General features: G+C 37.0%; 1 protein-coding gene across 1 annotated transcript in view; it reads left to right on the forward strand.

Annotated features, from left to right (window-relative positions):
• KIF16B (kinesin family member 16B) overlaps positions 1-26,031 on the forward strand; it is a 291,493-nt gene that overhangs the window by 239,007 nt on the left and 26,455 nt on the right. Inside the window, exons 25-26 of the mRNA XM_049774326.1 lie at positions 3,614-3,703; positions 20,847-20,930. Coding sequence (XP_049630283.1) covers positions 3,614-3,703; positions 20,847-20,930 — 174 coding nt within the window. The remainder of the gene's footprint in view (positions 1-3,613; positions 3,704-20,846; positions 20,931-26,031) is intronic.

Genomic DNA, 26,031 nt, shown 5'->3' on the forward strand with positions numbered 1-26,031 from the left:
CAGTTAGAGCTGAATGAGGAAAATGGAGTGAATAAGAAGAGCTTTTGAGACTGAGTGGAGGTGAAAGGAGCAGCACTATCCTTTTGTAATAGGCTAAAGGGGTGTTCAAGGGGGTTTCTGAGAGACTCTTATCCTCTCCTAAAACAAAAGCATTTGTGAAGATTGAGAATTGTTTAGCCTTTTCCAATAGCTGTGGCCCCTAAAGTATTCTGGAAACATTTCAAAGTAGGAATGAGCTTGCTGGCTTAAAATACCATCAAATTCATGTCATTGCATTTTGTCTGCTTCAGGAAGCTCCCTCCATAGCACTAGGCAGTGGCCAGGAGAGAAGGCTGACTTGAGGCTGCCTGTTTGGAAGGATTGTTCTCATAGTGCCTCATCAAAAAGGCTAAAGAGCTAGAAATTTTGAGGTACTGATTCTCCAGTGTTAGGAAGACTGGATTCTGGAATCTAGTCTAGGATTGGAGATGATTCTCTCCTCAGAATGCTTTAACAGGCGGGGAGGAGGGGGACCCAGGCAAGAGAAGATGAGTAGAGGCTGATCTCTGGGAAAGACTGATAAAGGGCTGTCACTGCTTTGGTCTCCTCCAGTTCCATTCCATTCTCAAGTTGTCTAAAGTTTTTTACTGTACAGATCCACACGTTGGCAAATATATTTTATGCTTCCTTGGACATATTTAGAGTTAATTTGCTGCATGAATCTGAATTTTTTAAATGTTAATAAAATTTATATAATAATTATACATATATTATATATAAATATAGTTGACATTACAGGTTGATATTAGATCATTTCTCTAACCTCTGAAATACAGAAACTTTTATCTTTGAGTTCTACATCATAAATTTTGTATATGACAAATGACCTACAAATGCTATTAAAATAACATTTGGCCAAGGCAACTTAACAAGTAACCATTTTCTTTGCATGAAAACTGTTGATTCCCCCCCTCATTGCACAGAGGGACCAAATATACGTACTGATGTTCTCTTAAAACCAGTAATCCTTAAACTAGCAAAATATGCATGTAACATAAATTTGTGTGAACTACTTGACTGAGAATTGTTTATAGAGAAATGTAGCTCTTCTTGTGAACATTTGTGGTGTTTAAGTCGTTCTTGATTATTTTATGGTCTAGTAAAGATGGATTTTTATCACCAGAACCATGCAGTGAGAGATAAGAGGTGTATTTGCTTTGCATAGATATGAAGTATCAAAAAGCTTTGTGTTCTCAGTATTGAAAGAAAGTATTGAAGAAAATTGTTTTTACTTTATCTGAGTTATATCTTACAGTCATCTTCCATCAGCACCTCTTCATGATCACTATAAATTTGGGGATAAAGGCAGACTTCAAATATGTGTAGGTTTCTGACCTAGAAGTTGTTTTCCCAGTTCTCAAGATGTCTCCACTGTGGAAACAAATTTGGACTATTTTCTTATGAAAGATAGTTTACATATTTTCCTTTTATGCCATTTCTGTGATCATTTTCATTTATCAATATTATTCTCATCTTGCTTATATGTTGCGAGGTCAACATAGAGAGTGGAGAGCATGTAAATGTTATTTTTTGGTTTGGTCAGGAAAAAGTCTTATCCTTCACACTTGTAACCCAGTACTTTACCTGGACACATGTGAGAAGTACCAAAGGCAAAGATTTGGGAATTCTATGCCTCTCTATTAACATGTGTAAAAAATATTCTGATAATGCATAATACACAGTTTTTAAAGAACTATGTTTTTAAAGAAGTCATATGTATAAATACAAAGACACATATGAAACTTTAAAAATCAAGCATAGTCTTGTATGACTCATTCAGATGAAGTTTGATCCAGATGAACTTCAAAGAACTCCTTAGAAGAGTAAGTGGAGCCACAATTAAAGAGCAGTGTTCACCATTTGACTGATTTATCTGTGTCAAATCCGCAATTCTCACCTGTTAAAAGACAAAATCATCTTAAGTATTATCTTTCAGATTACAACCAGTACAATATAGTGTTTCAGAAAATCTTAACATCTGCAGAAAATATTGTCCCGCTTCCACCCCCGCTATTGTCAAAGACTTACTTCTTTTAAAAGGCTTCACTGAGGTCTAGGAATTGGAGATATAGTACAGCAGGTTTCTCACTGGCTTGCATGTGGCTGACCCAGACTTGATCCCTGAACAAAGAGTGAGGAGTAAGCCTTGAGCACTGATGGGTGTGGCCCCAAAACAAAAGGTTTCAAATGTTAAAGGTCAGGTAGAGACCTAGACATTGATATAATTATGATCATTTTATAAATAGTAAAACACTAATTATATGCATTGATTATATAGTTAACATCAATTACATATATTAGTGTGACATTAATAAACTTAGTATCTTCGGGTAAGCTAAATGATAAGGAGACCTGAAAGAAATGATTCTCCCAGGGAGAAAGGTATCAGAGTTGGGATATGACTAACCGATGAAAGACTTGTCTTTTTGATACAATCCTGCAGAATAGTGAGAGTTCTCTGATCACAGTACAGGGTATACAACTATGGAGACTATTCACAAGAACCTCTAAAACAGAAGCCTAGATAATCCACTTTTCTGTATTGACTAATCTTTTGAATTGTCGAAAACATAAGTCAGATTGCTGTTTCAGACAATTGTCAGTTGCTGAATCGTTGAAAACATAAATCGAATTGCTAGTAAATGCTAATTTGAGGTTATTTCTGCAATTATATGTTTATATATTATTACTAATATATTGCACTACTAATAGTTGAAATGCATTAAGGGTTTTTGACTCCTTTAAATTTTTTGTCCTTTTTCATATTTTCCTTTTATCTGTTTTTCCTCTACTTCATTTCTAATTTTCTTCATTCCTGTCCATTCTGTTGGCATCTGGGGACCTTCATAACATTTTGTTTGGACACATTAACCAACACTTCCTTATTGAAGTGTCACTTGATGTATCTACTTTCTGCACTCTCAAGTTAATGGTCAAAGGAATACTTTTTCATTTTTATGTATTTTTCTGTGTTCTTGGTCTACACCCTGCTGTGTTCAGGGCTTACCTCTGGCTCTGTATTCAGGAATCATTTCTTGTGGGACTTGGGGGACTATATGGGATAGAATCTGAGCTGTTCATGTTCAAAGTAAGCATTATACTTGCTATCTCTCAAGCCCCAGGGATACTTGGTTTATAATTATTGAATTACCATGAATTATAAAGACTGAGTTTTAGGTATACAGTGTTCCAGCACCAGTCCCTTCACCATGGTCTACTTTCCGCTCACCACCTAGCCTGCCTCTGTGGCCCAACTTTTTCTTCCACCGTTGGCCTAGCCACAAAGGATACTTTTTTTAAACTGAGTTGGAGAAGATTTTCACAGGGATACTCTACATATGCACATGTTGTTTATTAGCCATTTTTGGGAGCCAGAGGTACAGCCTTGACTAGAGCCCAATTACTTAATAAGACTTAATTTATGCAGCTTGATTAATGTTTTCAATTCTAGACAAGTTTTACATGCGAACTGCTGTTTTTAAATTTAATTTTAAAATCATTTTGAAACCCAGTTAAATTCTTTATGTAACTTTTCTAATTAATGCTAATGTATTTTGATTTTCCATATTAATAGATTACTGTCCTAGATGAGACATGGACTGTATTCAGGCGTTACAGTCGTTTTCGAGAAATGCATAAGACATTGAAGTTAAAGTATTCAGAGGTAAGTCATGAAAGAACTATCACTACTTATGAACATTTGTTTCCTAAACTTAATGAGCTGATTGCATTATCAATAGTTCACACTCTTTTTTTCTATACACTCCAGTTTATTTTCAGTATTAATTTAATAGAGTCCCTAATTTTTATTTTAATTAGAAAAGAGAGTTAAAAATTTGTTGTATTGTCTGTTCCAGCTTTAGTTGTATACTTCACTTTCCAAATGAGTATTTAAAAAGTAATACTGAAGTAATTGTCCTTTTCATTAATTTTATGACTTACAACTTCTCAACATAGTGACTTGTTAAAATTAAATAACAATATATCCCTCTCTATAGATTTACTATTTTTTTTCTCTTATGAAAACTATATTACCAAGATTCCCATATTTTTAAAAGTAATGCAACTTAACTTGCTATCAAACATGGAAGGAAGCGAGGTATAAATATGGAATAATCAGGGGCCAGCGCAGTGGCGCTAGAGGTAAGGTGTCTGCCTTACCAGCGTTAGCCTAGGAAAGACTGTGGTTCCCCAAGACAAGAGCAACTTCTGAGTGTAGAGCCAGGAGTAACCCCTGAGCATCACCAGGTGTGGCCAAAAGAAGAAAAAAAACAAAACAAAAAATATGGAATAATCTAGAAGCAAGAAGATATTTCATATATAAAATGAGCTATTCAAAGTGAACTGATAATGGGCAATCTTCTCTTTTTTGGATTAGTTTTTAAAATACTGTAAGCAAAAAATTAATTATTGAATATGGATCTTTTAATGAGGTATTGTTATTATTTATTATATGTAAGCTATAGGAAATTTTACCTAAGTACAGTTATATTAGAATTTTATTTTGAACTAACTATATGATGGGTCAGTGGTCACTGTCTAACCTATTTTCACGAAGTCCTGCTTTTCATCATTATTTTGACAATTGTATAGGACATTTTATATAACATAGATACTCATTCCTAATTTGGTTCTACTTAAAATGAACATTTTTATTTCCTAAGCATGTTCCTGCTTTCAACCTTTTTTTTTCCTTCACCCAATAAAGAATGTTAAAAGTAGAACAAAATCACCTTTATTGATAAATGAAATGGTTCCTTAATTTGTAGAAGGGTTTGGGTGTTGATAAGTAAAGCTAACTCAGAAATTTATTAGTCAAGATGACTTAATATAGGTCCAGAACGATAGCACAGTGAGCAGTAGGGCATTGGCCTTGCACATGGCCAACTCAGGACAGACCCGGGTTCAATTTCTGGCATCCAGCATGGACTCTGGAGCCTGCCAAGAGAGATTTTTGAGTACAGAGCCAGGAGTAACCCCTGAGCACTGCCGGGTATGGCCCAAACTCCCTAAATAAATAAATAAATAAATAAATAAATAAATAAATAAATAAATAAATAAATACATGTTTTAAAAACAAATGACCTAATACTGAATTTTGAAAATTATAGTTTAGCATTTTCATGAGCCTCGGGTTTCAGAAGTAAGGACAACAAAGTCAAGGTCAGTTTGTTTTTGAAGTTTATCCTCACTCCCAGGCCTCGGTTGACAGTAAATCTGGTAAATATTGTGCACATATTAAATTTACAGAATGATCTTCTTTTAAAATAAGCCATGCATTTTATTAACTACTCCATGTTAGTGTATTATTACTACATTGATATTTTTATACTAACATATTAAATTTCTTCTTAACACAAGAAGACATATGCTTTACCAGGATTGTGTGTGTATTAAGCATTCATTCTGTGATTTATTCATTGTCCACCCTGTTTGAATGCCATTCTGTCTAAGTACATTATTTTAGATTCCATTAGTATGCTAGTAAGTTTGTAGAAAAGTTTCTTAGTCTAAGCATCTTAATTTATAGCAAAAAAACAAGAATAGAAAAGAACACATAGAAAATGGCTAGGCTAAGAGCCCTGATTACTTCATCGCTTTTACTGAGAACTTTTTAAGAACTCCTTAGCCACCATTCAGTTTAGTCTTCTCATCTCCCTGTTTTCACACATTCATTGTTTTGATTATTTACTGAATATCTTCTTAAGGAGAATGTTGTGCTGGTCAACTGGAGACCCTTGGGAAACTGTATATACTCTTGAGGTACAAATCAAAACAGGGAGCAGTTGTTATTAGATATAACATGACTGAGAAGAAAAAAAGGGAGAAGGAATTTTGTGGCTGGCAAAATTAACTTAAAAATTAAAAGGAAAAGAGGGCACTAGATTATGTAAACTGTGAACAGGGTTTAAGGGTAGAGGAAAAGCAGAAACCAACGAGAAAGCAGTTCGTTATTTTTTAATGGTAACAAATTTTATTCAATGAAAAAATTAAGTTCTTTGTCTTGTATAAAACTAGAGAATAGGGGCCGGGAAGGTGGCGCTACAGGTAAGGTGTCTGCCTTGCAAGCGCTAGCGTAGGACGGACCGCGGTTCGATCCCCCGGCGTCCCATATGGTCCCCCCAAGCCAGGAGCGACTTCTGAGCATATAGCCAGGAGTAACCCCTGAGCATCAAACGGGTGTGGCCCAAAAACAAAAACAAAAAAAAACTAGAGAATAATGATAATCTTTGATTACATACAAGTGTTATGCTGATTCTGTTTTCAGATTCACTATAATAGTGGACTGAGGTCTTATTGTGGGTACTGCATTAATTATTCAGGGTACTTTTTTAAATTATTGTATTTTTTAAATACTATTTCATTCTTAGCAGCTTATTTTGGATTCCAAATTGGCTCCCCTGTTTTCTTGAATTAATTTGTCATATTTCTATACTGACATGAATTGTCAGAGATAATGGCTCCTTCTGTCTTTCCTTCCCTGCTCCCCTTCATTGTCCTTGCATAAAATCTTAATCATATTAAACCCTGAGTTTTCATACCCCACATCTGTAAAATGATAATGCCATCACCCATTTATAAGAAAGCTGGGAGAGCCGCAGATAAAATATGTTCTTGAAAGCAACTATAAAGAATTACACATCATCTGCTGGAGAGCGTGTCTTTGAAATTTTATCATGCAAATCACTCCACATTACTCTTTATATGAAAATTATATATTGTTTTATCCTATTAAAATCTGTATAGGCCTTTCAAATATCAATCAGTTTATATGCTGAGACACAAAGCCTCATTAACTACTCTCTGCTATTTCATTATGTAGAAGAAGCAGTTACATTTGTTTCATGTCCACAAAATTTGCCTCTGTGTTCAGCTTCCTGTTGAGAGGCCATTGAGACAGAACCATAGCTTTTCAATATATGGTGGAAAAGGTGACTGTTTAGAAATCACAAAAGCCATCAGAATGAATAAAGATGACCTGGGACCCCCCCCCCCCAAAGCCTTTGCCACCCTTTTATTGTTGTTATTTTAGGACCAGGATCACTCCTGGTGAGACTCAGTGTGACTATATAGGTGCATGGATTGAACCCAGGGCAGCTGCATCATGGCAAACTCACTGTCCACTGTAATATCACTCTGCCCCCCTCCCTTTTTTGTATAACTAGTCCAGTCTGCTTTGAATGTATTGAAGATGAGTCAGAACCTGGGGCTGGCAGAGCAGAGACCAATGAGATCTCCAGCTTCTAGCAGGTACAGCGATGCTAACCTATTCAATATTTAGAAGCCTGTACTTCATTAGTGCCTTTGACACTGAAGCCTCCCTTCCAATTTTTAGGGCCTAATACTTAACTACCCTCCTGAGAAAATCATCTCATAGTGAAAGCAGTTAAGTATCGGTATCAATTATTGAAATCCCTTTGAGCTAGGAGTAAGTCTGAAGTGGGTTTGTGTTGAGCTGTTCAGAGGCAACAGCATGAGCATGAAAATGGATTATTAAATATATCAAAAATATACATTGAAAATAAGTGCTAAGGAAACATTTGGTGCCTATGTGGTGGGAAAAAAAGTTCTATGAAATAGAACATATTGCCTGGCTGCATCCTAAGTGAGTTGTCCCAGTAAGTCATTATAACCCCTGAATGTTGAAGACCATTTTTCATCACTTGCATCCACAAGGATTCCACTTCACTAGATATAAGTGAGCTGAGGGAAAATTTATTTTATTTTAGTTTTGCTTTTGGGCCACACCTGGTGATGCTCAGGGATTGGTTACTCCTAGTTATGCACTCAGAAATCGCTCCTATTGCTCATGGCTTGGGGACCATATGGGCCACCAGAGGATCGAACTGTAGTCTGTCCTAAGTTAGCCCATGTGAGGCAAATGTCCTACCTCTTGTGCCACCGCTCCATCCTGGAAAAATTTTTTTTTTTTTTCAGAACCGCTTGAGTACAAATGAAAGGTTGTTATATTAAAATAACTTCTAGTTGTATTTTTTTGGTTTCGTGCCTGGCAGCATCTGGTGCCCAGAAGAAAGAAAATAGTTAAGCAAGAGGTTATTTCATTTATGTATGAACTTTCAGTTGGTGCTGATAGAATCATTTCTTACATTCTTTATGTTCCAAGTAATTTCCTCAAAGCAGCACCAAAAATGGGAAGGAGAATAAATGAACTATTGGCTTTATTTTGTCTCGGATGTTTCTTTACATTCATCACTGAGATTCATTCTAAACAGTTATTTAACCAACATTCTAAGTTTAATACAAAAATTGCAAATCTACTCACTGCCCAAATTATAGCACTACCAACCATAGCTACAGGAAACAGCCAGTAAGCCTTAGCTAAATTCAGCTGCACAAAGCCCTCAAGCTCCTTGAATTTTTAAACAATAGTTATGCAGGCAGGACAAGAATGCTGCCAGCCTCCTGACCTGGTGTATGATCAAATGCATAGGCATTTCATTGGAAGTTTCTATCACTTCACTACCTATGCTTGACAGACAGTATTTCAATCACTCTCTTCTGTGATGGGGAAGGAGAAGGGAGAAAGGAGCAAAAAACATCCAAATTAACTGTGACCTTTTCTCAAAGTCTGTGAGCTTAAGCTCCAAAGTAGGAATTCCTGCTACCACCTGTCTGACATACTGCCTGAGAGCAAGGAATTCCAAAGACTTCAAAAGGATGCTTTGTGGACTGCAAAGCACTCCCATCTCTCATTACTTTCCCACCCACTTTGGAGCATTAGTTGTTGGAACTAGCTAGGAAACTTCCAGTCAACTATTTGCAAATTCTAAAAGTGATTTGTGTACTGTGTGATCCTAAAGATCGGGTAGCCCTTTTTTTGTTTTGTTTTGTTTTTCCATTTTAGAAATGAGGATTCAGATTTCCAGAGAGAGTTTTGTTCAAAGATACATCAAGAATTTTGGATTAGGGGCTGGAGTGACAGCATAGCTAGTAGGGCAGGGCGTTTACCTTGCATACAGCAGTATTTCTTCCCTGTCACTCCATATTGTTCCCTGAGCACCACCAGTAGTAACTCCTGAGCACAGAGCCAGGAGTAATCTTTGAGCACAGCTGGTCGTGGCCTCCAAACAAATAGATAAAAATATAATAAAAATATTGGGAAATAGATGAGATTCATGTCATGTGCTTTCTAGTGTGTGTTCCTTGCCCAAGTCATTCAAAAAGGGGGGCTTTTCTATACACAGAGGGGAACAGTTTCTCTAGCACTGTGGGGGACAAGGGCAGATATGAGACACATGCTGGGAAAAGGGGTGGAGGGAAGAGGACAACCCTGGTAATGGGAATGGCCCTGATTCATTACCACTATGTACCTTAGATACTACTGTGAAAGATTTGTTATTCACTCTTTGGTCACAATAAAAATTGATTATTAAAAAGGTGGGGGGGTTCATAAATCACATGAGGGTAAAGATAAGGAAATCTTGTCCCCTATAAAGATCTGTGGCTTAGCAAGACCATACAGGTAGTAGCTAGAAATTGAGTTCCTTCTGTTAAACCTTGAAACTATGACAAATCCCTGCTTAGGTTTCAGTCTCAGAAAGAGACTATTCACATCATAGTTTCAGAGATGGAAAAGGCAAACTTGTAGTTTGCCTTTATATTTGTTCTTATATTTATATTTGTTCTTTATATTTGTTCTTTCTTGTCCTTTTTCAGTTAAGTTTGTATACCTACTTATGAAAAATTGCAGTATTTAATTGTCACAGATTTTGTTTAATTTTTATTGTGACCAAAGTGCATTACAAATCTTTCACTGCATCATTTATGGTACATAGTGACAATGAATGAGGGGCATTCCCACTACCAATGCTGTCCTCCCTCCACTCCTATTCCCAGCATACATCCCACATCTCCCTCCTCTACCCCCCAGTATGCCAGTGCAACTGGTCTCCACTTTACAGTTTGTTGTAGATTGAGCATCCATTCCACCATCATTGGAGATAAAAAGGATAAGAAAAAGGGGAGAAAAAAATTTGGTGATAACTACCAAAAAAAGAAAGGAGAAAAGAAAAAAAGAAAAATGGAAGAGAAAAGAAAAAAATGGACCCGGCACATAAAAATAAAAATAAAAATAAATCTCTAAATAATAACCACAAGTGTGAAAAAGAAAGAGAAAAGTGGAAGAACAAAGAAAAGGAAAATAAGTCAAAAACTAACAAATCAAAACAAAACAAGAAAAAGTATGGGTGCTGGAGTGGTAGGGTTTGGCGTTCCCCCCACTTTTTTTTTTTTTTTTTTTTTGCATAGGCACAGTAAGCATTGGGGAAGAAAGGGAATTCCCATGGCCTATGAGATTCAGGGTTTCTTCATCCATATATACTCATTACCCCATCCCAAAGGCTTTTTTGTGATGCCAGGAAAGTTTCCTCTCAGTTGTGTGTGAGAAAATCAAGCCACTGTAGCGAGCGACCTTGGTATTTGTGCAGGTTATAGGTCAGGGTCTAGGATAGAGTCTCTAGGTTCTAGAGGTTCCTATCCATCGTTATTGTGGTGTTCAGTCTTCTGTAACACTTGCTCCCTGTTTTCATTCAGTCCCTAAGCCGAAGCCTAGGATATTATGGATCCAAAGGTTCTGCTCAGTCTCTGTTGTCCAAGTTGGACCTCTGCAATAACACATGTTGTCGTTGTTGTTTTTGTTTTTTATGTTTCCTGGACTACAGCCTAGGGTGGGATTTTCCTTATTAGTCCCAAGGTAAACTCTGTTCAGTCACAGTTGTCAGTCAGTTTTCTGTTGTTGGTGCTCATATTTTTCACAGTTCAAAGGACGATAGCTCTTCTGATTTCCATTTAGTGTTAGGTGATGTGATAGGACAGCCTGGTCTTAGGTCAAGTTTTCCTTTCCTCGTTGTCTTATCAAAACTGGCACAAGTTGGTGCCAGAGTAGTGTTATAAATCTCCCAATGGAGCTTAGTTCCTGGTGGTGTTGCCCAGAACTGTATCATTTCTACGTCGGGGATCTGGGGTTTCGCATTGGACTAACACTGTCCAATCTCTTGGGGACTGGTTGCATCCACATGACACATGTTCAGGATGGGAGGCACCCTTCTGCTATAAAAAGTGAGTTCTTATCCCTAGAAGATAAGATCTTGTTTCTGTGTCTATGGTTTCTCCTTTTTTTACTGTGCCCATACAAAAACGTATGGTGTCATACTGTGTTGCTGGTGCTATTCTAGGTAAGGATGACAGGCTGCACACACAGTCTCTGTCATCTGGTTTTGTTCTGAGCTTTTATCCCAGTACCGAAAATGGTAAGAATAGAGAAAAAATGTATATATTAAAATAGAAAAAATAAATAAAACTGAGTTTAAAAGAAAAGGTATTCGAATAAAACAAGTGGTGGAGGAGGCTACTTGTATATTTAGGAATACACATCTTAACATGTTTTGTTATACAGGTATTGAGCTTCCAATAGGCAATATAAGACTCCCAATTAAGTCTTTTGATATATTATTGTGGGAGTAAAAGCCAAGGTACTTTTCGATTCACAGGCCTTGGAATTGAGTTTGAGAGATGCTTTGCTGCATTACGAGACCTTATAGTGTCTTTGAGCTGGGAGTTTTGCTGAGGCCGATTCCTGTATCGTGCAACAGTCCACAATTTGGTGGGGGTGAGAGGGGCCATCAAGCATGAGTCAGCAGGCATGCTGGTTGTAGTTCTTTGCCGATGCATGAGAACGGGGACTCAGAAGGTGTCTTTCACTGAGGAGCTGGAAGGTGGTCTGTTGGGGCAGAAGGTTAATCTTGGTGCCTACCAAGTTAGGAACTGAGGGTAAAGAGGGTTAAATTAGGGGAAGATAAAGGGGTGTTCTTTACATGACTGAAACCCAAACACAATCATGTATGTAATCAAGGTGTTTAAATAAAATTAAAAAAAAGGATCAGGATTGAAAAATGAGGGGATAGAGGAGACACAGGGGAAGGGGAGAAGCAGTACATGACAGGGGCTATATACAATACATATATATGAATTGTTTGTGATTTCGGCTTGGAGTCAGTACGGAAAGTCACGTCCATAAAGACTGACTTTAAAGATCTATTTGAGTGTTATCATCCAAATCTTTGGTATTCCATTTCCTTTCCTAGAAACCTTCTAGAATGAAGAACATTTTTAGATAATGCTCAAAAAGTATATTTGCGCCCGCGCAGTTATAAAAATGAGTATTAATAAGAAAAGACACCACTGCAGGGTGTCCAGTATGAATACGGGAGGAGTTTCCCTCTTCCCCTCTCCCCCCAGAGCCCAGTTGCCAAACCTGGCCCTGAAGACCAGTTTGGTATGGGGGGATCTCGGTCTCCTGGACTAGTTTGTCATCCCAGGAGGCCATTGGCCAGCTGTCTGCCCAGTTTCCCAGCCATACCTGTAGGAGAGGAACAGTAATCCTGGCATGTGGGATTTTCTGGGTCCAGCAGCAGCCTCCCTCTCCAGTATGAAAAAGCATAGGGGAGGAGTTTGCCTCTTCTTGCCCATCCCCCCAGAGCTCAGATGCCAGACCTGGCCTTGAAAGCCAGCTTGGCGTTTTGGAGCTCTCGGTCTCCAGGACTAACTGATCAGTCCTGGGGGCCTTTGGCCAGCTGTCTGTACAGATTCCCAGCCATGCCAGTAGAAGAGGAGCAGTAATCCTGGCATGTGGGATTTTCTCTGTCCAGCTGCAGCCTTCCTTCCCAGTTTGAAAAAGCATGGAGTTCTGGTTTCCCTCTTCACCTCTCCCCCCAGAGCCCAGTTGCCAAACCTGGCCCTGAAGACCAGTTTGACATGGGGGGGGGATCTCAGTCTCCTGGACTAGTTAGTCAGCCCAGGAGGCCATTGGCCAGCTGTCTGCCCAGTTTCCCAGCCATACCTGTAGGAGAGAAACAGTAATCCTGGCATGTGTTTTGTCACAGATATTAAATATTTCTCCCTTTCATACACGGTTGTAGTTTGTGTATTCTCAATTCTGTCTTTACTGGCTCATGTCTGAATGAAATGGACACTGATTTGTGAGAAGAATGAGAAATTTACTATCTTTATCCAAGATCAAATTTCTTTCCTATCCAAACACAATGAACTTCATGCACACCAGCCTACATTTCCATTGTCTTTTATACCTAGAAAGTCTTCAAGGTCTGGAACTTCAACAAGTTTTGGTACTTGGGCCACCAGCAAGAAATTTTGTCTTACTCAGCAGATTCATAATAAGAGTCTAGTGTGTACCAAGCATGGAACTAGTAGATTGCAGGTACTAAAACTATTACCTTTACATTCAAGTTACCATATCAGAGGTTTGCATGTCTGCCCCTTAATCAGGTCTATCCAAGTTTCCCCAAAGAGTAGCTGCTTCATGCTTCTAACAAATCAAACTTGGAGGAGAATTACTTATTTGCTTGTGAATAAATTTCTCGTGACAGCTGTTCTTATCAGACCTTGGGAGCTGCTATTAATTTGGGGTAGTTGGAAATACTTGCATCTAGTCAGCAGTGAGAATTATGGGAGCCCTTTGATGAATTTCATTATTTGCATTTCACAAAAGCTAGATTGCTGAGATTTACAGCCACAAACCTGTGCTGGGCCTGGATGTTTCTTTCAAATGCTGTCAGTTACCATATAGATTTGTCTACCTGGAAAAGACAGGTTCTAGTTGATTTGACCAGTTAGAGTGCCATGTAGAATTTTTCCTTCTATTCTTTAAAAAGCAGTTACTAAACTAATTAGCCAGGTATTGAAGAATTCAATAAATGTCTATTAAGTGAGAAATGGCAATAAAGCCCACTTTAATAAGTTGGTAGCAGATATGAATGTTTTTCTTTTATTAGTAAAGATTCTACATCTTACTATTTATGCTCCATTTTCTTTTCATGATTTATAAGCAAGGCTTAGTTTACTCATTATAAAATCATAAGATAGGCAAGACTTTTTTTATTACTCATCTTCATCTTTCTTGTGTATTAGGACTGCCATTATTTTTATCCATTGTTACCATGGTGCTGTGTATTAAAATGTTTTTTCCCTTTAAGATCGCCTGTATTTAATATAAGGTCTGGCTAATAAAAAATGAATTTGAATAAAATAGGAAGAGGTAACAAATAACTTTTCCATCTTATTTAATTTGTTTGTTTCGTGGCAAACGATTGGCAGGATCTGTCTCACAGTATACTAAATATTGATGTCAGGTATGAAGGTGATCACTCTCAAAATAATTGGGTTGTCTCAATTTCCTAGGAATTAGATCAACTATTTATGTAAAAAAAAGATGGAAAAAAATCATCGGTGGCGAAAGCAGTAAGGCGTCTGCCTAGGACAGACTGAGGTTCGATCCCCTGGTGTCCCATATGTCCCCAAAGCCAGGAGCTATTTCTGAGCATGCAGCCTGGAGTAACCCCTAAGCATCACCAGGTGTGACCCAAACCCCCTCCTAAAAAAAGTCAGTCTGAGTGCCAGAGTATGTTAGGCCCACCTGATACATGGGTTGGGCCCACCTGATTCAATCCTCAATATCATATATGGACTTCAGAGCACTAACAAGTGATTCCTGACCATAGAGCCAGGAGTAAGCCCTAAGCAATGCTAGATTTGGCCCCAAACCAAACAAAAAGTTATTCTGAGATCATGAAAGAATTAGTATAATACCAGGGTGATAGCTCACTCTTGGCACGTAGGAGGCTGGGTTCAGACACTAGTACTGCATATTCCCTCAGGCAGGTTGGGGAGCAGCCATCAACAGAAAACTAGGGGTAGCCCCTGAGCAACACTGCATGTGATCTCTAAACAACAATAGCAACAAGGAGAAATTTAGAAGTATCGGGAGAGAGAATGTAGCAAACTCATTTAATGGAAAGTCAGTGAAATAGTTGTGTTTATTATAAGCAGCTCCTGATTGTTTTATCAGTCTCTGTTATTTCTTGGTTTTTGTTTTGTTTTGTTTTTTTGGTTTGTTTTTTCAGGCCACACCCATTTGATGCTCAGGGGTTACTCCTGGCTAAGCGCTCAGAAATCGCCCCTGGCTTGGGGGGACCATATGGGACGCTGGGGGATCGAACCGTGGTCCTTCCTTGGCTAGCGCTTGCAAAGCAGACACCTTACCTCTAGCGCCACCTCACCAGCCCCTATTTCTTTGTTTTTTTAACCTAAAAATAGAGATGATGTTGTTTGGTATTTCAAAGGAAAATTACGACCCTAGATTTAATGCTCTCTGGGCATTAAAGAAAGACAAATTTCATTGGAAGTCAGTAAGCCTCAAAATTATTTATGCCATCTTTAATTAAATAAAAATACTTTAAGAAAAAATTACTACTGTCCTATTTCTAATGGCTTTTAAGTCAGTCCTTTTGTCTTTAGAGTATATTTTATTTACAGAATTGTAAAACAGCCTGCTATTCTGTTTCTCTGAGGCCACGAATATGTGCTATTTTAATCTTTGTTTGTTTCCTATGTTTTATTCAGCAGAATCAGGTTTCATAATTAGAAAATGCAAGCCATAGGACTACTGTCATATTTTATTCCCTGTTCTTTAGGCTTATCATGTCTCCTAATTTCCAGTTTATTTGACCCCAGTCATCATTTTTAACTTTAATGTACAATTTTCCCATCAGAGCGCAAATGCCTGCATCATTTCCCACTCCAGCTGTATGGATAATGGCTATACCACGAAAAGGGCTCCTCATGAATACTGCATTCCCATTTGCCTCCTTTTTCTATTCCACAACCTCTTGAAAAGTAACATGTTTCATTATTATATTGGAATCTATTTTCCTTCTACTCATCTTTGCTTCAAATATGAATGCTGTGAAGATTTTATAGGGAGCATATCCTAAAAGTAATATGACCAAAATAATAGGAAAAATATCTCTATACCCTTTGAAAGGCTGCTTCTAACTCACTGTAAAGATTTTAATCATTAGTCCTTGAGTTAGGGAATTTCAGGGTTGAATGATATAAACTAGGAGTGAAAGATTTCTTATATTGCAGGACATTTGACATCTGTTTTCTGAATTGATTCATGAATTCCAGTTGCCTAAAATCCAGAGTTCTTAACAGAAAAATACATTAACTGTTGCATTAAATTTATAAAAAGAATAATCAATCCCATAATTTCTATTAAAATTATGTATGCTGACTTACATTTCACATAATAGATAACATATACCCAAAATCTGTGTTTGAACATTTAATGAACATTATTTTTCTTATGACTTATCATTGGTTTACAAAATTACAGAATCTTAGGGGTTTAACTTTACAGCTCTCTATAATTCTCACCACCACCACCACCAAACTTTCAGCCCTGTCAAGCCCAAAAAGATGCGTCTATAATTTCCTTCCTTCTTTAATCACTCCTCTTCCCTTCAGTGAAATAGCTTCCACTGAATCTAAAATTAGGTTGTTGCTTGTTTTCTGTTTTATTCAGGGTGATGAGTTCCAGTTTAATTGCTCTAGTTATTCATATTCTATTTATGATTGAAAATCTTAGGCAGTTGTATGTCTTGCTACCTCATGTTTCAGGTCTCTTATCCCATAGACACTGTAATTTTATTTAAAGACATGTTACTATCCCCTGTGTATTTTACATACCAGAGCTTCTTTATCTGATCTTTTGGTGATAGGCATTTAGATTTATTCTCTGTCTTGACTATTTTGAATAATGTTGCTGTGCTTATACAAATATCCTTTCAAATTAGAATTAGTGTTTTATATTTTTCAGATAATGCTTAGGAGCGCATTTGTAAATCAAATGGAATTTTGGATTTTTCTTTCTTTTTTTTTTTTTCAAAAAAAATTTTCATAGAGGTTATACCAATTATGTTCCCAACAAAAGTGCATTAGAATTCCTTTATAAGCACATCCTTACCAAATTGTTTACAATCTTTTGAGTTTGGTTTTGCTTTTGGCTGATTGAGAGTAGATGGGGAAAATGACCTCTAAGGTGGTTCTTAGAAATCCCTGAGACCTCCACAAGCAATTATAGTCAACTGGGTCAGTAGTTCTGTATGTACCAGGGCCCGAGAATGTGATGTTCCTTGGGCCCTGATGTTCCAAGGATTAGCCAGGCCACCTTTTCAGTTCAGTCCTCTCAGGCACTGTGCCAGGCACACTGGGAGAATGATGTGGTGCTGGGAATCAGATATCACTGTATTAAATATTACTGTATTGTCTGGAAGTCTCTCAAATGTTTTTGATAAAGACTATTCTTGCTAGTTTGAGAAGGTGATATCAAATAACGTACTTGGGCAATATTTCATGTGTTTATATGCTTACTTGAAGGCATGTCTATTCAGATTATTTTTCGTAAGATCACTTGCTTTTTGTTCAATTGGTGGATTCTTAAAGTATTTTGAACACTATTAACCCCTTCTCAGATATGATGCAATTATAGTCTCTCAATAGCTAACTTATCTTTTAACTTATATGGCAAGTTTTTTTCACTGTGTCAGTTTTGATTTTATGTAGACCTGTTTGTTTATTCTGACTTTTATTTTCCTTTGAAGTTTAAATCACAAAAAATATTAAATGTAAGTCTAAGAATTTGTTTACCATATTTTCTTCTATAATTTTTCAGTTTCTACCCTTAGCTTTAAAGTCCCTTACTAATTTCTTTTATTTTTGCATATGATGATCATCATTTTGATTTATTTATTTGCATGAGGCTAGCTTTTCATTGCACCATTTTGTTGAAAAAACATTCCTTTATGTATTTTATAGTTTTGTCTTTTTTGCCACATATTAGGTGTCTATATATCTCTGAATTTACTTATTCCCATGACTCACTATTCCATGACTCTGTCTTTGTTCTAATATCATACTACTTTAATTTCCATTACTTTGTAATATAGTTTGAAGCCAGATTCTGTCATGCCTACCTTGTTCTTTCCTCTAAGAATTATTTTTGGCTATTCATTGTCTCTTACGTCTCCATGTAAAATTTAGAATTGTTGTTTTTCTTTCTTGAAAAATGTCTGGAATTTTAAAGGAGATGAGTGTATCTGTAGATTTCTCTTTATAATAGTAATATTATAGTTTTTGGTGTACAGGTCTTTCAACTCCTTTATTTTTCCTCAAGTAGTTTGGCTTTTTATGCAATTATAAGTTTAATTGTTTTAATAATTTCCTTTAACTCATTGTGTATACTCTCCCTTTTACTGAGCCTATTAATTATAGCATGCAATCTATATGGAATCTTTAGATTTAGATTTTAGATGTCTATTTTATTATCTATTTTATTTATGTCTATTGTCTATTTTATTATCTGCAAACAGTTTTTTTCCTCCTTTAGAATTTGAATTCCTGCTCTTACCTTTTTCTTGCCTATCTGCCCGGAGTATCACTTCCAAAATTAATCTAAAAGTATAAAAATATACATCTTGTTTCAAATCTTAGGAGGGAAAGCTTTCAGTTTCCATCATTTATGATGATATGTGTTTATAATATAATATGTAGTTAAGTATGTAAATATGTGCAGTATACTCCTATTCCTAATTAATTGAGTGGAAGCAATTTTTTTTGTCTTGGGGACAAAGACAGAAGTTTGGGTAACAATTGATGCTACTCCTAGCTCTGTCTGGGATTAGTTTTAGCTAGGCTCACAGACCATATATCAGTACAGGGTCAACTGTATATAAGGCCAGGTACTATCTCTCCACCTCTTGTTTGGAGTTTTATTAATCTTAAATAGATATGTAATATTGACAGATCCATTTTTGATATATATTGTTATTTTTATTTTATATTATTAATATGATATATTCATTGATATCTGTATTTCATACATTTCTTTGATAATTTCCATGATTATTGACTATGGTCATGATTATTAACTGTTTATATGTATTAAATTCATTTTTTCCAAGATTTTATTGAAGATCTTTGAATCTCTACCAGAAGTATCTTACCATAGTTGTTTCGTGTGATATCCTTTTCCAGTTGGGATTAGAATGATATTGACCTTATAGAATTGTTAAGGATTCTTGCTCCCTTGTGGACCTTTTGGAAGAACAGGATGGGTTTTAGTTCTTTCAAAGTCTTGTAGAATTCACTGGTGAAGTCATGTGGTCCTAGGCCCTTTATCATAAGGTGGTGTTGGAACTGTGCCAGTTCCAATGTTGGTATCTGAGGTTTGGAGTTGGATGGTTGATGTCTGATCAGTTGAGGCCCAAGTCAAGTCTCCATGACAAATGTTCAGGGATCCCTTGTCCCTCTCACAGATGAAAATTACCTTCACTCTTTTTTTGTAGTAATCTTAAAAGTGTTGTTTAAGTCTTGCTGTCTGTTCGTTCTAGTTTGGAGAATTAGAAAATTGTAATATTTTCAATTAGGTTTGAAATTACAGGGGCTGGAGCGGTAGCACAGCTGTAAAGCATTTGCCTTGCACAAGGCTGACCCAGGACAGACCCAAGTTCTATCCCTGGCAACCCATATGGTCCCCTAAACCAGGAGTAATTTCTGAGCACAGAGCCAGCAGTAGCCATTGAGCACTGTGGGGTGTGGCCCAAAGAGAAAGAAAAAGAAATGAAATTACAAAATGGATTACTTTTAAAGCCACCAATATTTAACTTATCATCTTTCAAGTTACCTGCCAAGTGTAAATATCTTCTTATGCTTGAATGTTGGTTAGATTTATCAACAATTAAAATGAGCATTTTTTCAAAGATTTTAAAATAAAATTGAAAGTATCTTATATTACCAAAACCTATGACAATGAAATGGTCAAGCAGTTAGGAAAGTGGGAAAGTGAGAAGGCATAGGCATAACAAAAGAGAACTTACAGTCATATTTCTGAAAGTATCACATCTCCCAGACATAGATAGGATTTACACATATCCACTTTGGCATATTCTTGAGTACATACCCATATCCACACCCACACTCACCAAGTTTTCCTTTATGTTATGGAAATGAGGGTAGAAATTGATAATAATATGGAAAGATTTATAGATGGCTTCTTTTCACAGCAGCAGTTTTCATTTGCAGTAGCTGATGGAAGACAATGTGGGATATTTAAATAGCTTTAGTGATGGTTTCTTAGAGAGATTTTCACAAAATGTTAAGATAGTTTCAAAACTGAGTTCTCACATTTTCATTTCAGCACAGAAACAATTGCATTCTTGTAGGAGGTGTCTAAAAGAATAAACTGGAGTTTTGAAATGTTAATGTTGTGAAAGACCGTCCTATAAGTCTAATATGTTGTCTGAGAGAGACTGGAGAGTTGGATTTGTTCTTGTTTGAATTCTCATGGCACTGCTGTGTCCTTTAACCATTCTGTTTATGGTCACAGCTGTTAGTACAAAGTACAATAGGATCTGCCATCTTTTATTCTTTTTTTCTTTCTGTTTTTGTTTTTGGGCCTTACCCAGTGATGCTCAAGGGTTACTTCTGGCTATGCCCTCAGAAATCACTCCTGATTTGGGGGACCATGTGGGATGCCAGAGATTGAACCCAGGTCAGCTGCGGTCATCCGCATGTAAGTTCTACCACTGTGCTATTGCTCTGGGCCCAAGATATGACATCTTTTTTTTTTTTTTCTTTTTTCTTGGACCACATCTGATTATGCTCAGGGCTTATTCCTGGCTATGTACTTCAGGATCACTCCTGACAAGTGTGGGGAACCATAGAGGGTGTCAGGGATCAAAGTAAAGTCAGCGGCATGCAAGGCAAGTGCTGACTTGCTGTACAGTCTCCCCAGCACAATGCATCTGCCATCTTTAAAAATTCAACCTATTTCTTCTTACTCCCCATACTAAATTTGATAAAATCTATAATAACATTGCAAGTATCATTAAGTGGAAGGTTAATCATTCCTTGTCAAATATGTATTTCAGCTTGCTGCCCTTGAATTTCCGCCAAAGAAATTATTTGGAAACAAGGATGAACGGGTGATTGCTGAGAGGAGAAGTCACTTAGAGGTAATAAAATTAAGCTTTTCTAGCGGTATGTAGAAAAATTAGCATCTGATTGACCAATGCGAATTATTCCTGTGAAGCATTATTACCCCTGTCTGAGGATGTGAAGGTGTTGCTTCATTAACACTGAAGATGGCAGTAGATTATAAAGTAATGATATCATTTATGTTAAAATATAAGTTGTTATTCTGGTCTAATGAAACATTTCTTTGGTTCTTAAGGAGATACATTTATTCTTGGGGCTAGGAAGCAGGTTGTGACTGAGAGGTAAATATTCTCCATAGGCAGATGGTATGCAATGCAAAATGAGGGTAGGGGAACTTGCTGCAAAGAAAGCATGAATTAATTAACTGGAGATTTATAGTATTGAATTATTGTTCCTTTTTCAAGATAGTTGGAAGAAAAAAGACTCATAGCTATTTTAGTCACGATTAGGTTTTATTTGACGTACTTTAACTGAGTCTTCTGAACTAGCTTCATATAGAGCTTGATCCTTGCATGGCTGTTGTTTTTCCTGACATCCTCTCATCAAATACACATTATAAACAGCTTTATGTAGATTGTGTTTATTTTCAGGGTAGAGTTGCTTATTTGGCAGGAATTTTAGGTGAAAGGGGTTGAATCTATGTACAAAGTGGACATCACAGGTGAATTTTTGGTTGTTGGCTTTTCTCTTGCCCATGTGAACTACTGAGACAAACAGAAGAATAATACAATAATACAATAATACAGATAGAATAATACAGTCTTATTAAGCTAATCTCTAGGGATCTTTCATGTCCTTTTTGCTACTGAGAAATAATATGACAAATTAAGTAACACTTGAGAAAATATTTCTGAATTGTCAAGTGCTACATAAAAATTAGTCATTATTTTTGTTCCATAGCCAGTCAGAAATGTCTCCTTTATTGAGGTACCTTTAATGGCAGTAAAGCTAGGAGTAGGGAATCTTATGGGGTGATAGGGATCAAACCTGGGTTGACAGTGTGCAAGGCAAATGCCCTATGCTTCCAGAAGCCAACTACTAATACTTAAAAATAAAGTTCACAGAGGTTTAAAATATTATGTTTTAATGTGAAAATTGACATCAGTTTAATTTAATCTTATTTAACTAGTCTCAGTACATGTTAAAGATAATGCTCGATGCTATATATAATGTAAATATAGGCATTTTCCCTCTAAAAGCATATGTTTCAATTCTTATGTAAAAACCTAGGTGGATTTTGATAGGACATATATTCCCTATTACATAGTGATATATGTATTCTATAGTGATTGTGTTTGCATAAATGGAATTTTATCTGATCATTTTTAAAATTCAGAAATACAGCAATTTTATTAACCTCCCATGTTGAGCTATATTAAGCTGTTTTAAGTAACATTCAATTGTGTCTTGATCTTTCTTGCTATTAAGATATGTCCAAGACTTTGAAACATTGTGTTTTAGTTTAACAACTTAAAAAAGGATCAAATGTTTTCACATTAAGATACAGACACCAGACCGCAGAGATAGCATGGCGGTTGGGGCATTTGCCTTGCATGCAGAAGGATGGTGGTTCAAATCCTGGCATCCCATATGGTCTCCCGAGCCTGCCAGGAGCGATTTCTGAGCATAGAACCAGGAGTAACCCCTGAGCGTTGCTGGGTGTAACCCAAAAACCAAACAAACAAACAAAAAGATACAGACACTAAAAACCAAAAATCAAATATAAAATAAAATAAAATATACAGATACCATATTAACACTTTTCAAGTGTTACAGACCCCCCCCCCAAAAAAAAGATACAGACACCATGTTAACACTTTTCACTTTTCACAAGGTGAATGTTTTGAAGCTCTCTCCTTGCCTTGGAGAGAGGCATATCTAGTGTGTGTATGTGTGTGTGTGCGTGTGTGTGCATGCGCGTGCACCGTGGAAGACTGGCCTCCGTGTGTGTGTGTGTGTGTGTGTGTGTGTGTGCGCGCGCGCCATGGAAGACTGGCCTCCCTTTTCCTTGTCCTTTTCAACCAGGACAGTGGGGATGGTCTTTCATAATTTCCTTAATTTCACTTTTTGTTTATTCCAGGAAATATAATTCTGGATTATTAAATAATCACTTGGATTCTCAAAATGTTTTGAATCTCAGTGGCCTGTGCTTCATTGTTAGACATTAGAGATGCTATCTTGTCCCCTTGTTGATTTATATGTGGCAATACTGAATTACTAAAGAATAAAAACTCAAGACAGGGTACTTACTCTGCCCCTCTCCTGAAGCCTCCCAATGCATTCAGCTGTAAGACCAGTGTATCCATGAATGTTTGCAGTTGAACTTGTCTCTCTTTCAAGGGTTAAATGAGTCTGTGGCATTGGCCAGTAAAAGGAATGCACCAAATTAATTGTGAACTAACTATAAAATCTACCTAAGATCAACAAACAAAACCGATAACAGAATGTTCAACTAGCTCCAAACAGCTTAGTAAACCTTTAGACAATGACATAATGACCCTATTGCAAATTATAAGTTTTCACACATTTTCTTTTAATAAACTTTTTTTGATAATTTTATTGCCATTTAGTTGTAACTAACTATAGTAAGTAAATTATTTGTGCCATCTAAGGAGCAACCTTGGGGGAGGTTGGAAACTGGAGATAATGATGGACAGAATGTTATATTGGTGATAGGATTAGTATTGGAATGTTGAATGCCAGAAATAGCTGTATTATGAGCTACTTTGTAAGTCACAGTGTTGAAACAAATTCTATATTAAATACATACATATATATAAAAGACTAATATTTTAACCAGATTTTTACTATAATTTTTATTTTAATCATAGTGGCTTACATATCATTCACAGCAATATTTTAGGTACAAATTAACATTGAATCAGGGGAATTCCCACCACCAAATTGTCCTCCCTCGACCTCCTCTCCCGTCCTGCCTCCCATAGCCTCCACCGTCACCCCCAGGGCTGCTAGAATGGGTGGTCCCCTCTGTGCCTAGCTTACTACTTAGTGATCTTTCACCTGTTTGGTCATGGTAACTCCATTATATTCCCCTCTAATTGGGAGGCTGGACTAGATAGTTAAAGTTATGTGGTTTTGTTTGAAGAATAGAAAAGAATAAAATGGGGTAAAAACCAAATATGCCAAAAATGGGTGGAGTCCTTCTAGAGGCTCTCATCCTCGGTTTGAGAGACGAAGGGGGAAAAAAAGGTGGAACACCACATCAGTATAAAAAGAAGTATCGAATAAAATATCCAGTGAGCACTGCACCAATAAAGATAGGCACCACATACTTGCCATGGTCTTGAGATAAAAATCATGACAGAGCACAAAACGGGAGAAAAGAAGAAAGAAATAATAAATAAATGAAAATGGAGACAACCAGTTCAATATCCACACCAAATCAAAGAAATGGACAAACTCTAGATAGAATTAAAAAAAAAAAAAGATTATTTTATGCTTTTTTGTCTCTTTTTTTCCCCTCCTGCATAGGCACAGTAAACACTGGGATCATTGGAAAAAGAATTCCCTTGGCCTAAGAGACATAGGGTTTCTCCACCCTTGGAGTATATTGTCATGGGATTAACTATAGACTCCTTTCTAGTTCATTTACTCTCCCATTGGTGCTTTTGTGGTGTATGGGAGACTTCTGCTCCATCCTAGGTGGTAAAATCAGGTTTCTGTATCTAGAGATCTCAGTCTCTGCACAGGTCAAGGATGGAACTTATGGTGAAGTCTTTCTTTGTGGTTATAGAAGTTCTGTTCCCTTAGTGTCATTTTAATCAGTCTTCTGTGGTTGGTGTTCTTGGTCCTTGCGCTGATTCTAGGATGGAGCCTGGAATAGCGTCTTTCATTATGTTACCCGAAGATCCATTCAGTTGCTACTGTCTCAGTCATACCTCTGGAATTAGAAATCCTGGTGTTGTGCAGGTCATAGATCAAACCCTAGACTAAGGTTTTTTTCTTGGTCCCAGGATACATACTGCCCGGTCATGGTTCTATTAGCCAGTCATCTGTAGATCGCAATCTTGGCTTTTGCACAGACCAAAGGGTGACAAATCTTCTGATTTTGTCTTATCATTAGCTGGTGAGGTAAGGTAACCTGCTCTTAGGTCAAGTTGTTCCCAATTTCCTCGTTGTCAGGATATCCTATTAGAGCTGGGCCATGTTGGTGTTTGAGCAGTATTAAGGATGTCCCAGATGGGATTTGGTTCCTGTAGCTGTTGTGAAGAATTGTGTCATTTCTAGGCCTGTGATTCAGGGTTCCACACTGGACGGTTGACGTAAAAGACTAATATTTTATTGGTATTTGTTTTTTGGTATTTTGGTATTTGTCCCAGCTGTCCTCAAGACTTACTCCTGGCTCTATTTTCATGATCACTCCTGACACTGGATTGCTGGGGATCAATCCCAGTTTCAATAGCATGCAAAGCTCTCTGAATCCTTAATTTTAAAGAGAATTTTTGCTATTTAAAATATTTATATTCTTTTTGTTTGTTTGTTTTGTTTTGTTTTTGTTTTGGGGCCACACCCGTGACGCTCGGGGGTTACTCCTGGCTATGTGCTCGGAAATTGCTCCTGGCTTGTGGTACCATATGAGATGCCGGGGGATCGAACTGTGGTCCATCCTACAATAGCACAGTCAAGACACACACCTTACCTCTAGCGTCACCTGGCTTGTGATACCATATGGGACGCCGGGGGCTCGAACGGTGGTCTATCCGACGGTAGCACAGTCAAGGCAGACACCTTACCTCTAGCGTCACCACTCCAGCCCTTAAAATATTTATATTCTTATTGTAAGTGTATCATTGAATAGTAAATATATAACTATGAACCACGTATACCTAAATGGGTATAAAATTGAACTTTTAACCAATTAATGTGGAGCTGCATTTATAAAAATCTGGCATTAAATATCCCAAGTTGAATGACATGACTCTAGAACTTGGCTTTTTGCTCTCTCAATACTCATTTCTCCAAGAAGCAAGGGCAAGAGCTGCCAGAAATACCTCAGAGGTATTATGTGATTAATTTCAAATAAGTGTTGTTAATTGCACATTCAGAAACTTTTTACTGATTCCAAGTTTAACTCAAACCCATAAAGGATCAGTTTAA

Source organism: Suncus etruscus, chromosome 6, assembly GCF_024139225.1.
Source record: "Suncus etruscus isolate mSunEtr1 chromosome 6, mSunEtr1.pri.cur, whole genome shotgun sequence".
Classification (NCBI taxonomy): domain Eukaryota; kingdom Metazoa; phylum Chordata; class Mammalia; order Eulipotyphla; family Soricidae; genus Suncus; species Suncus etruscus.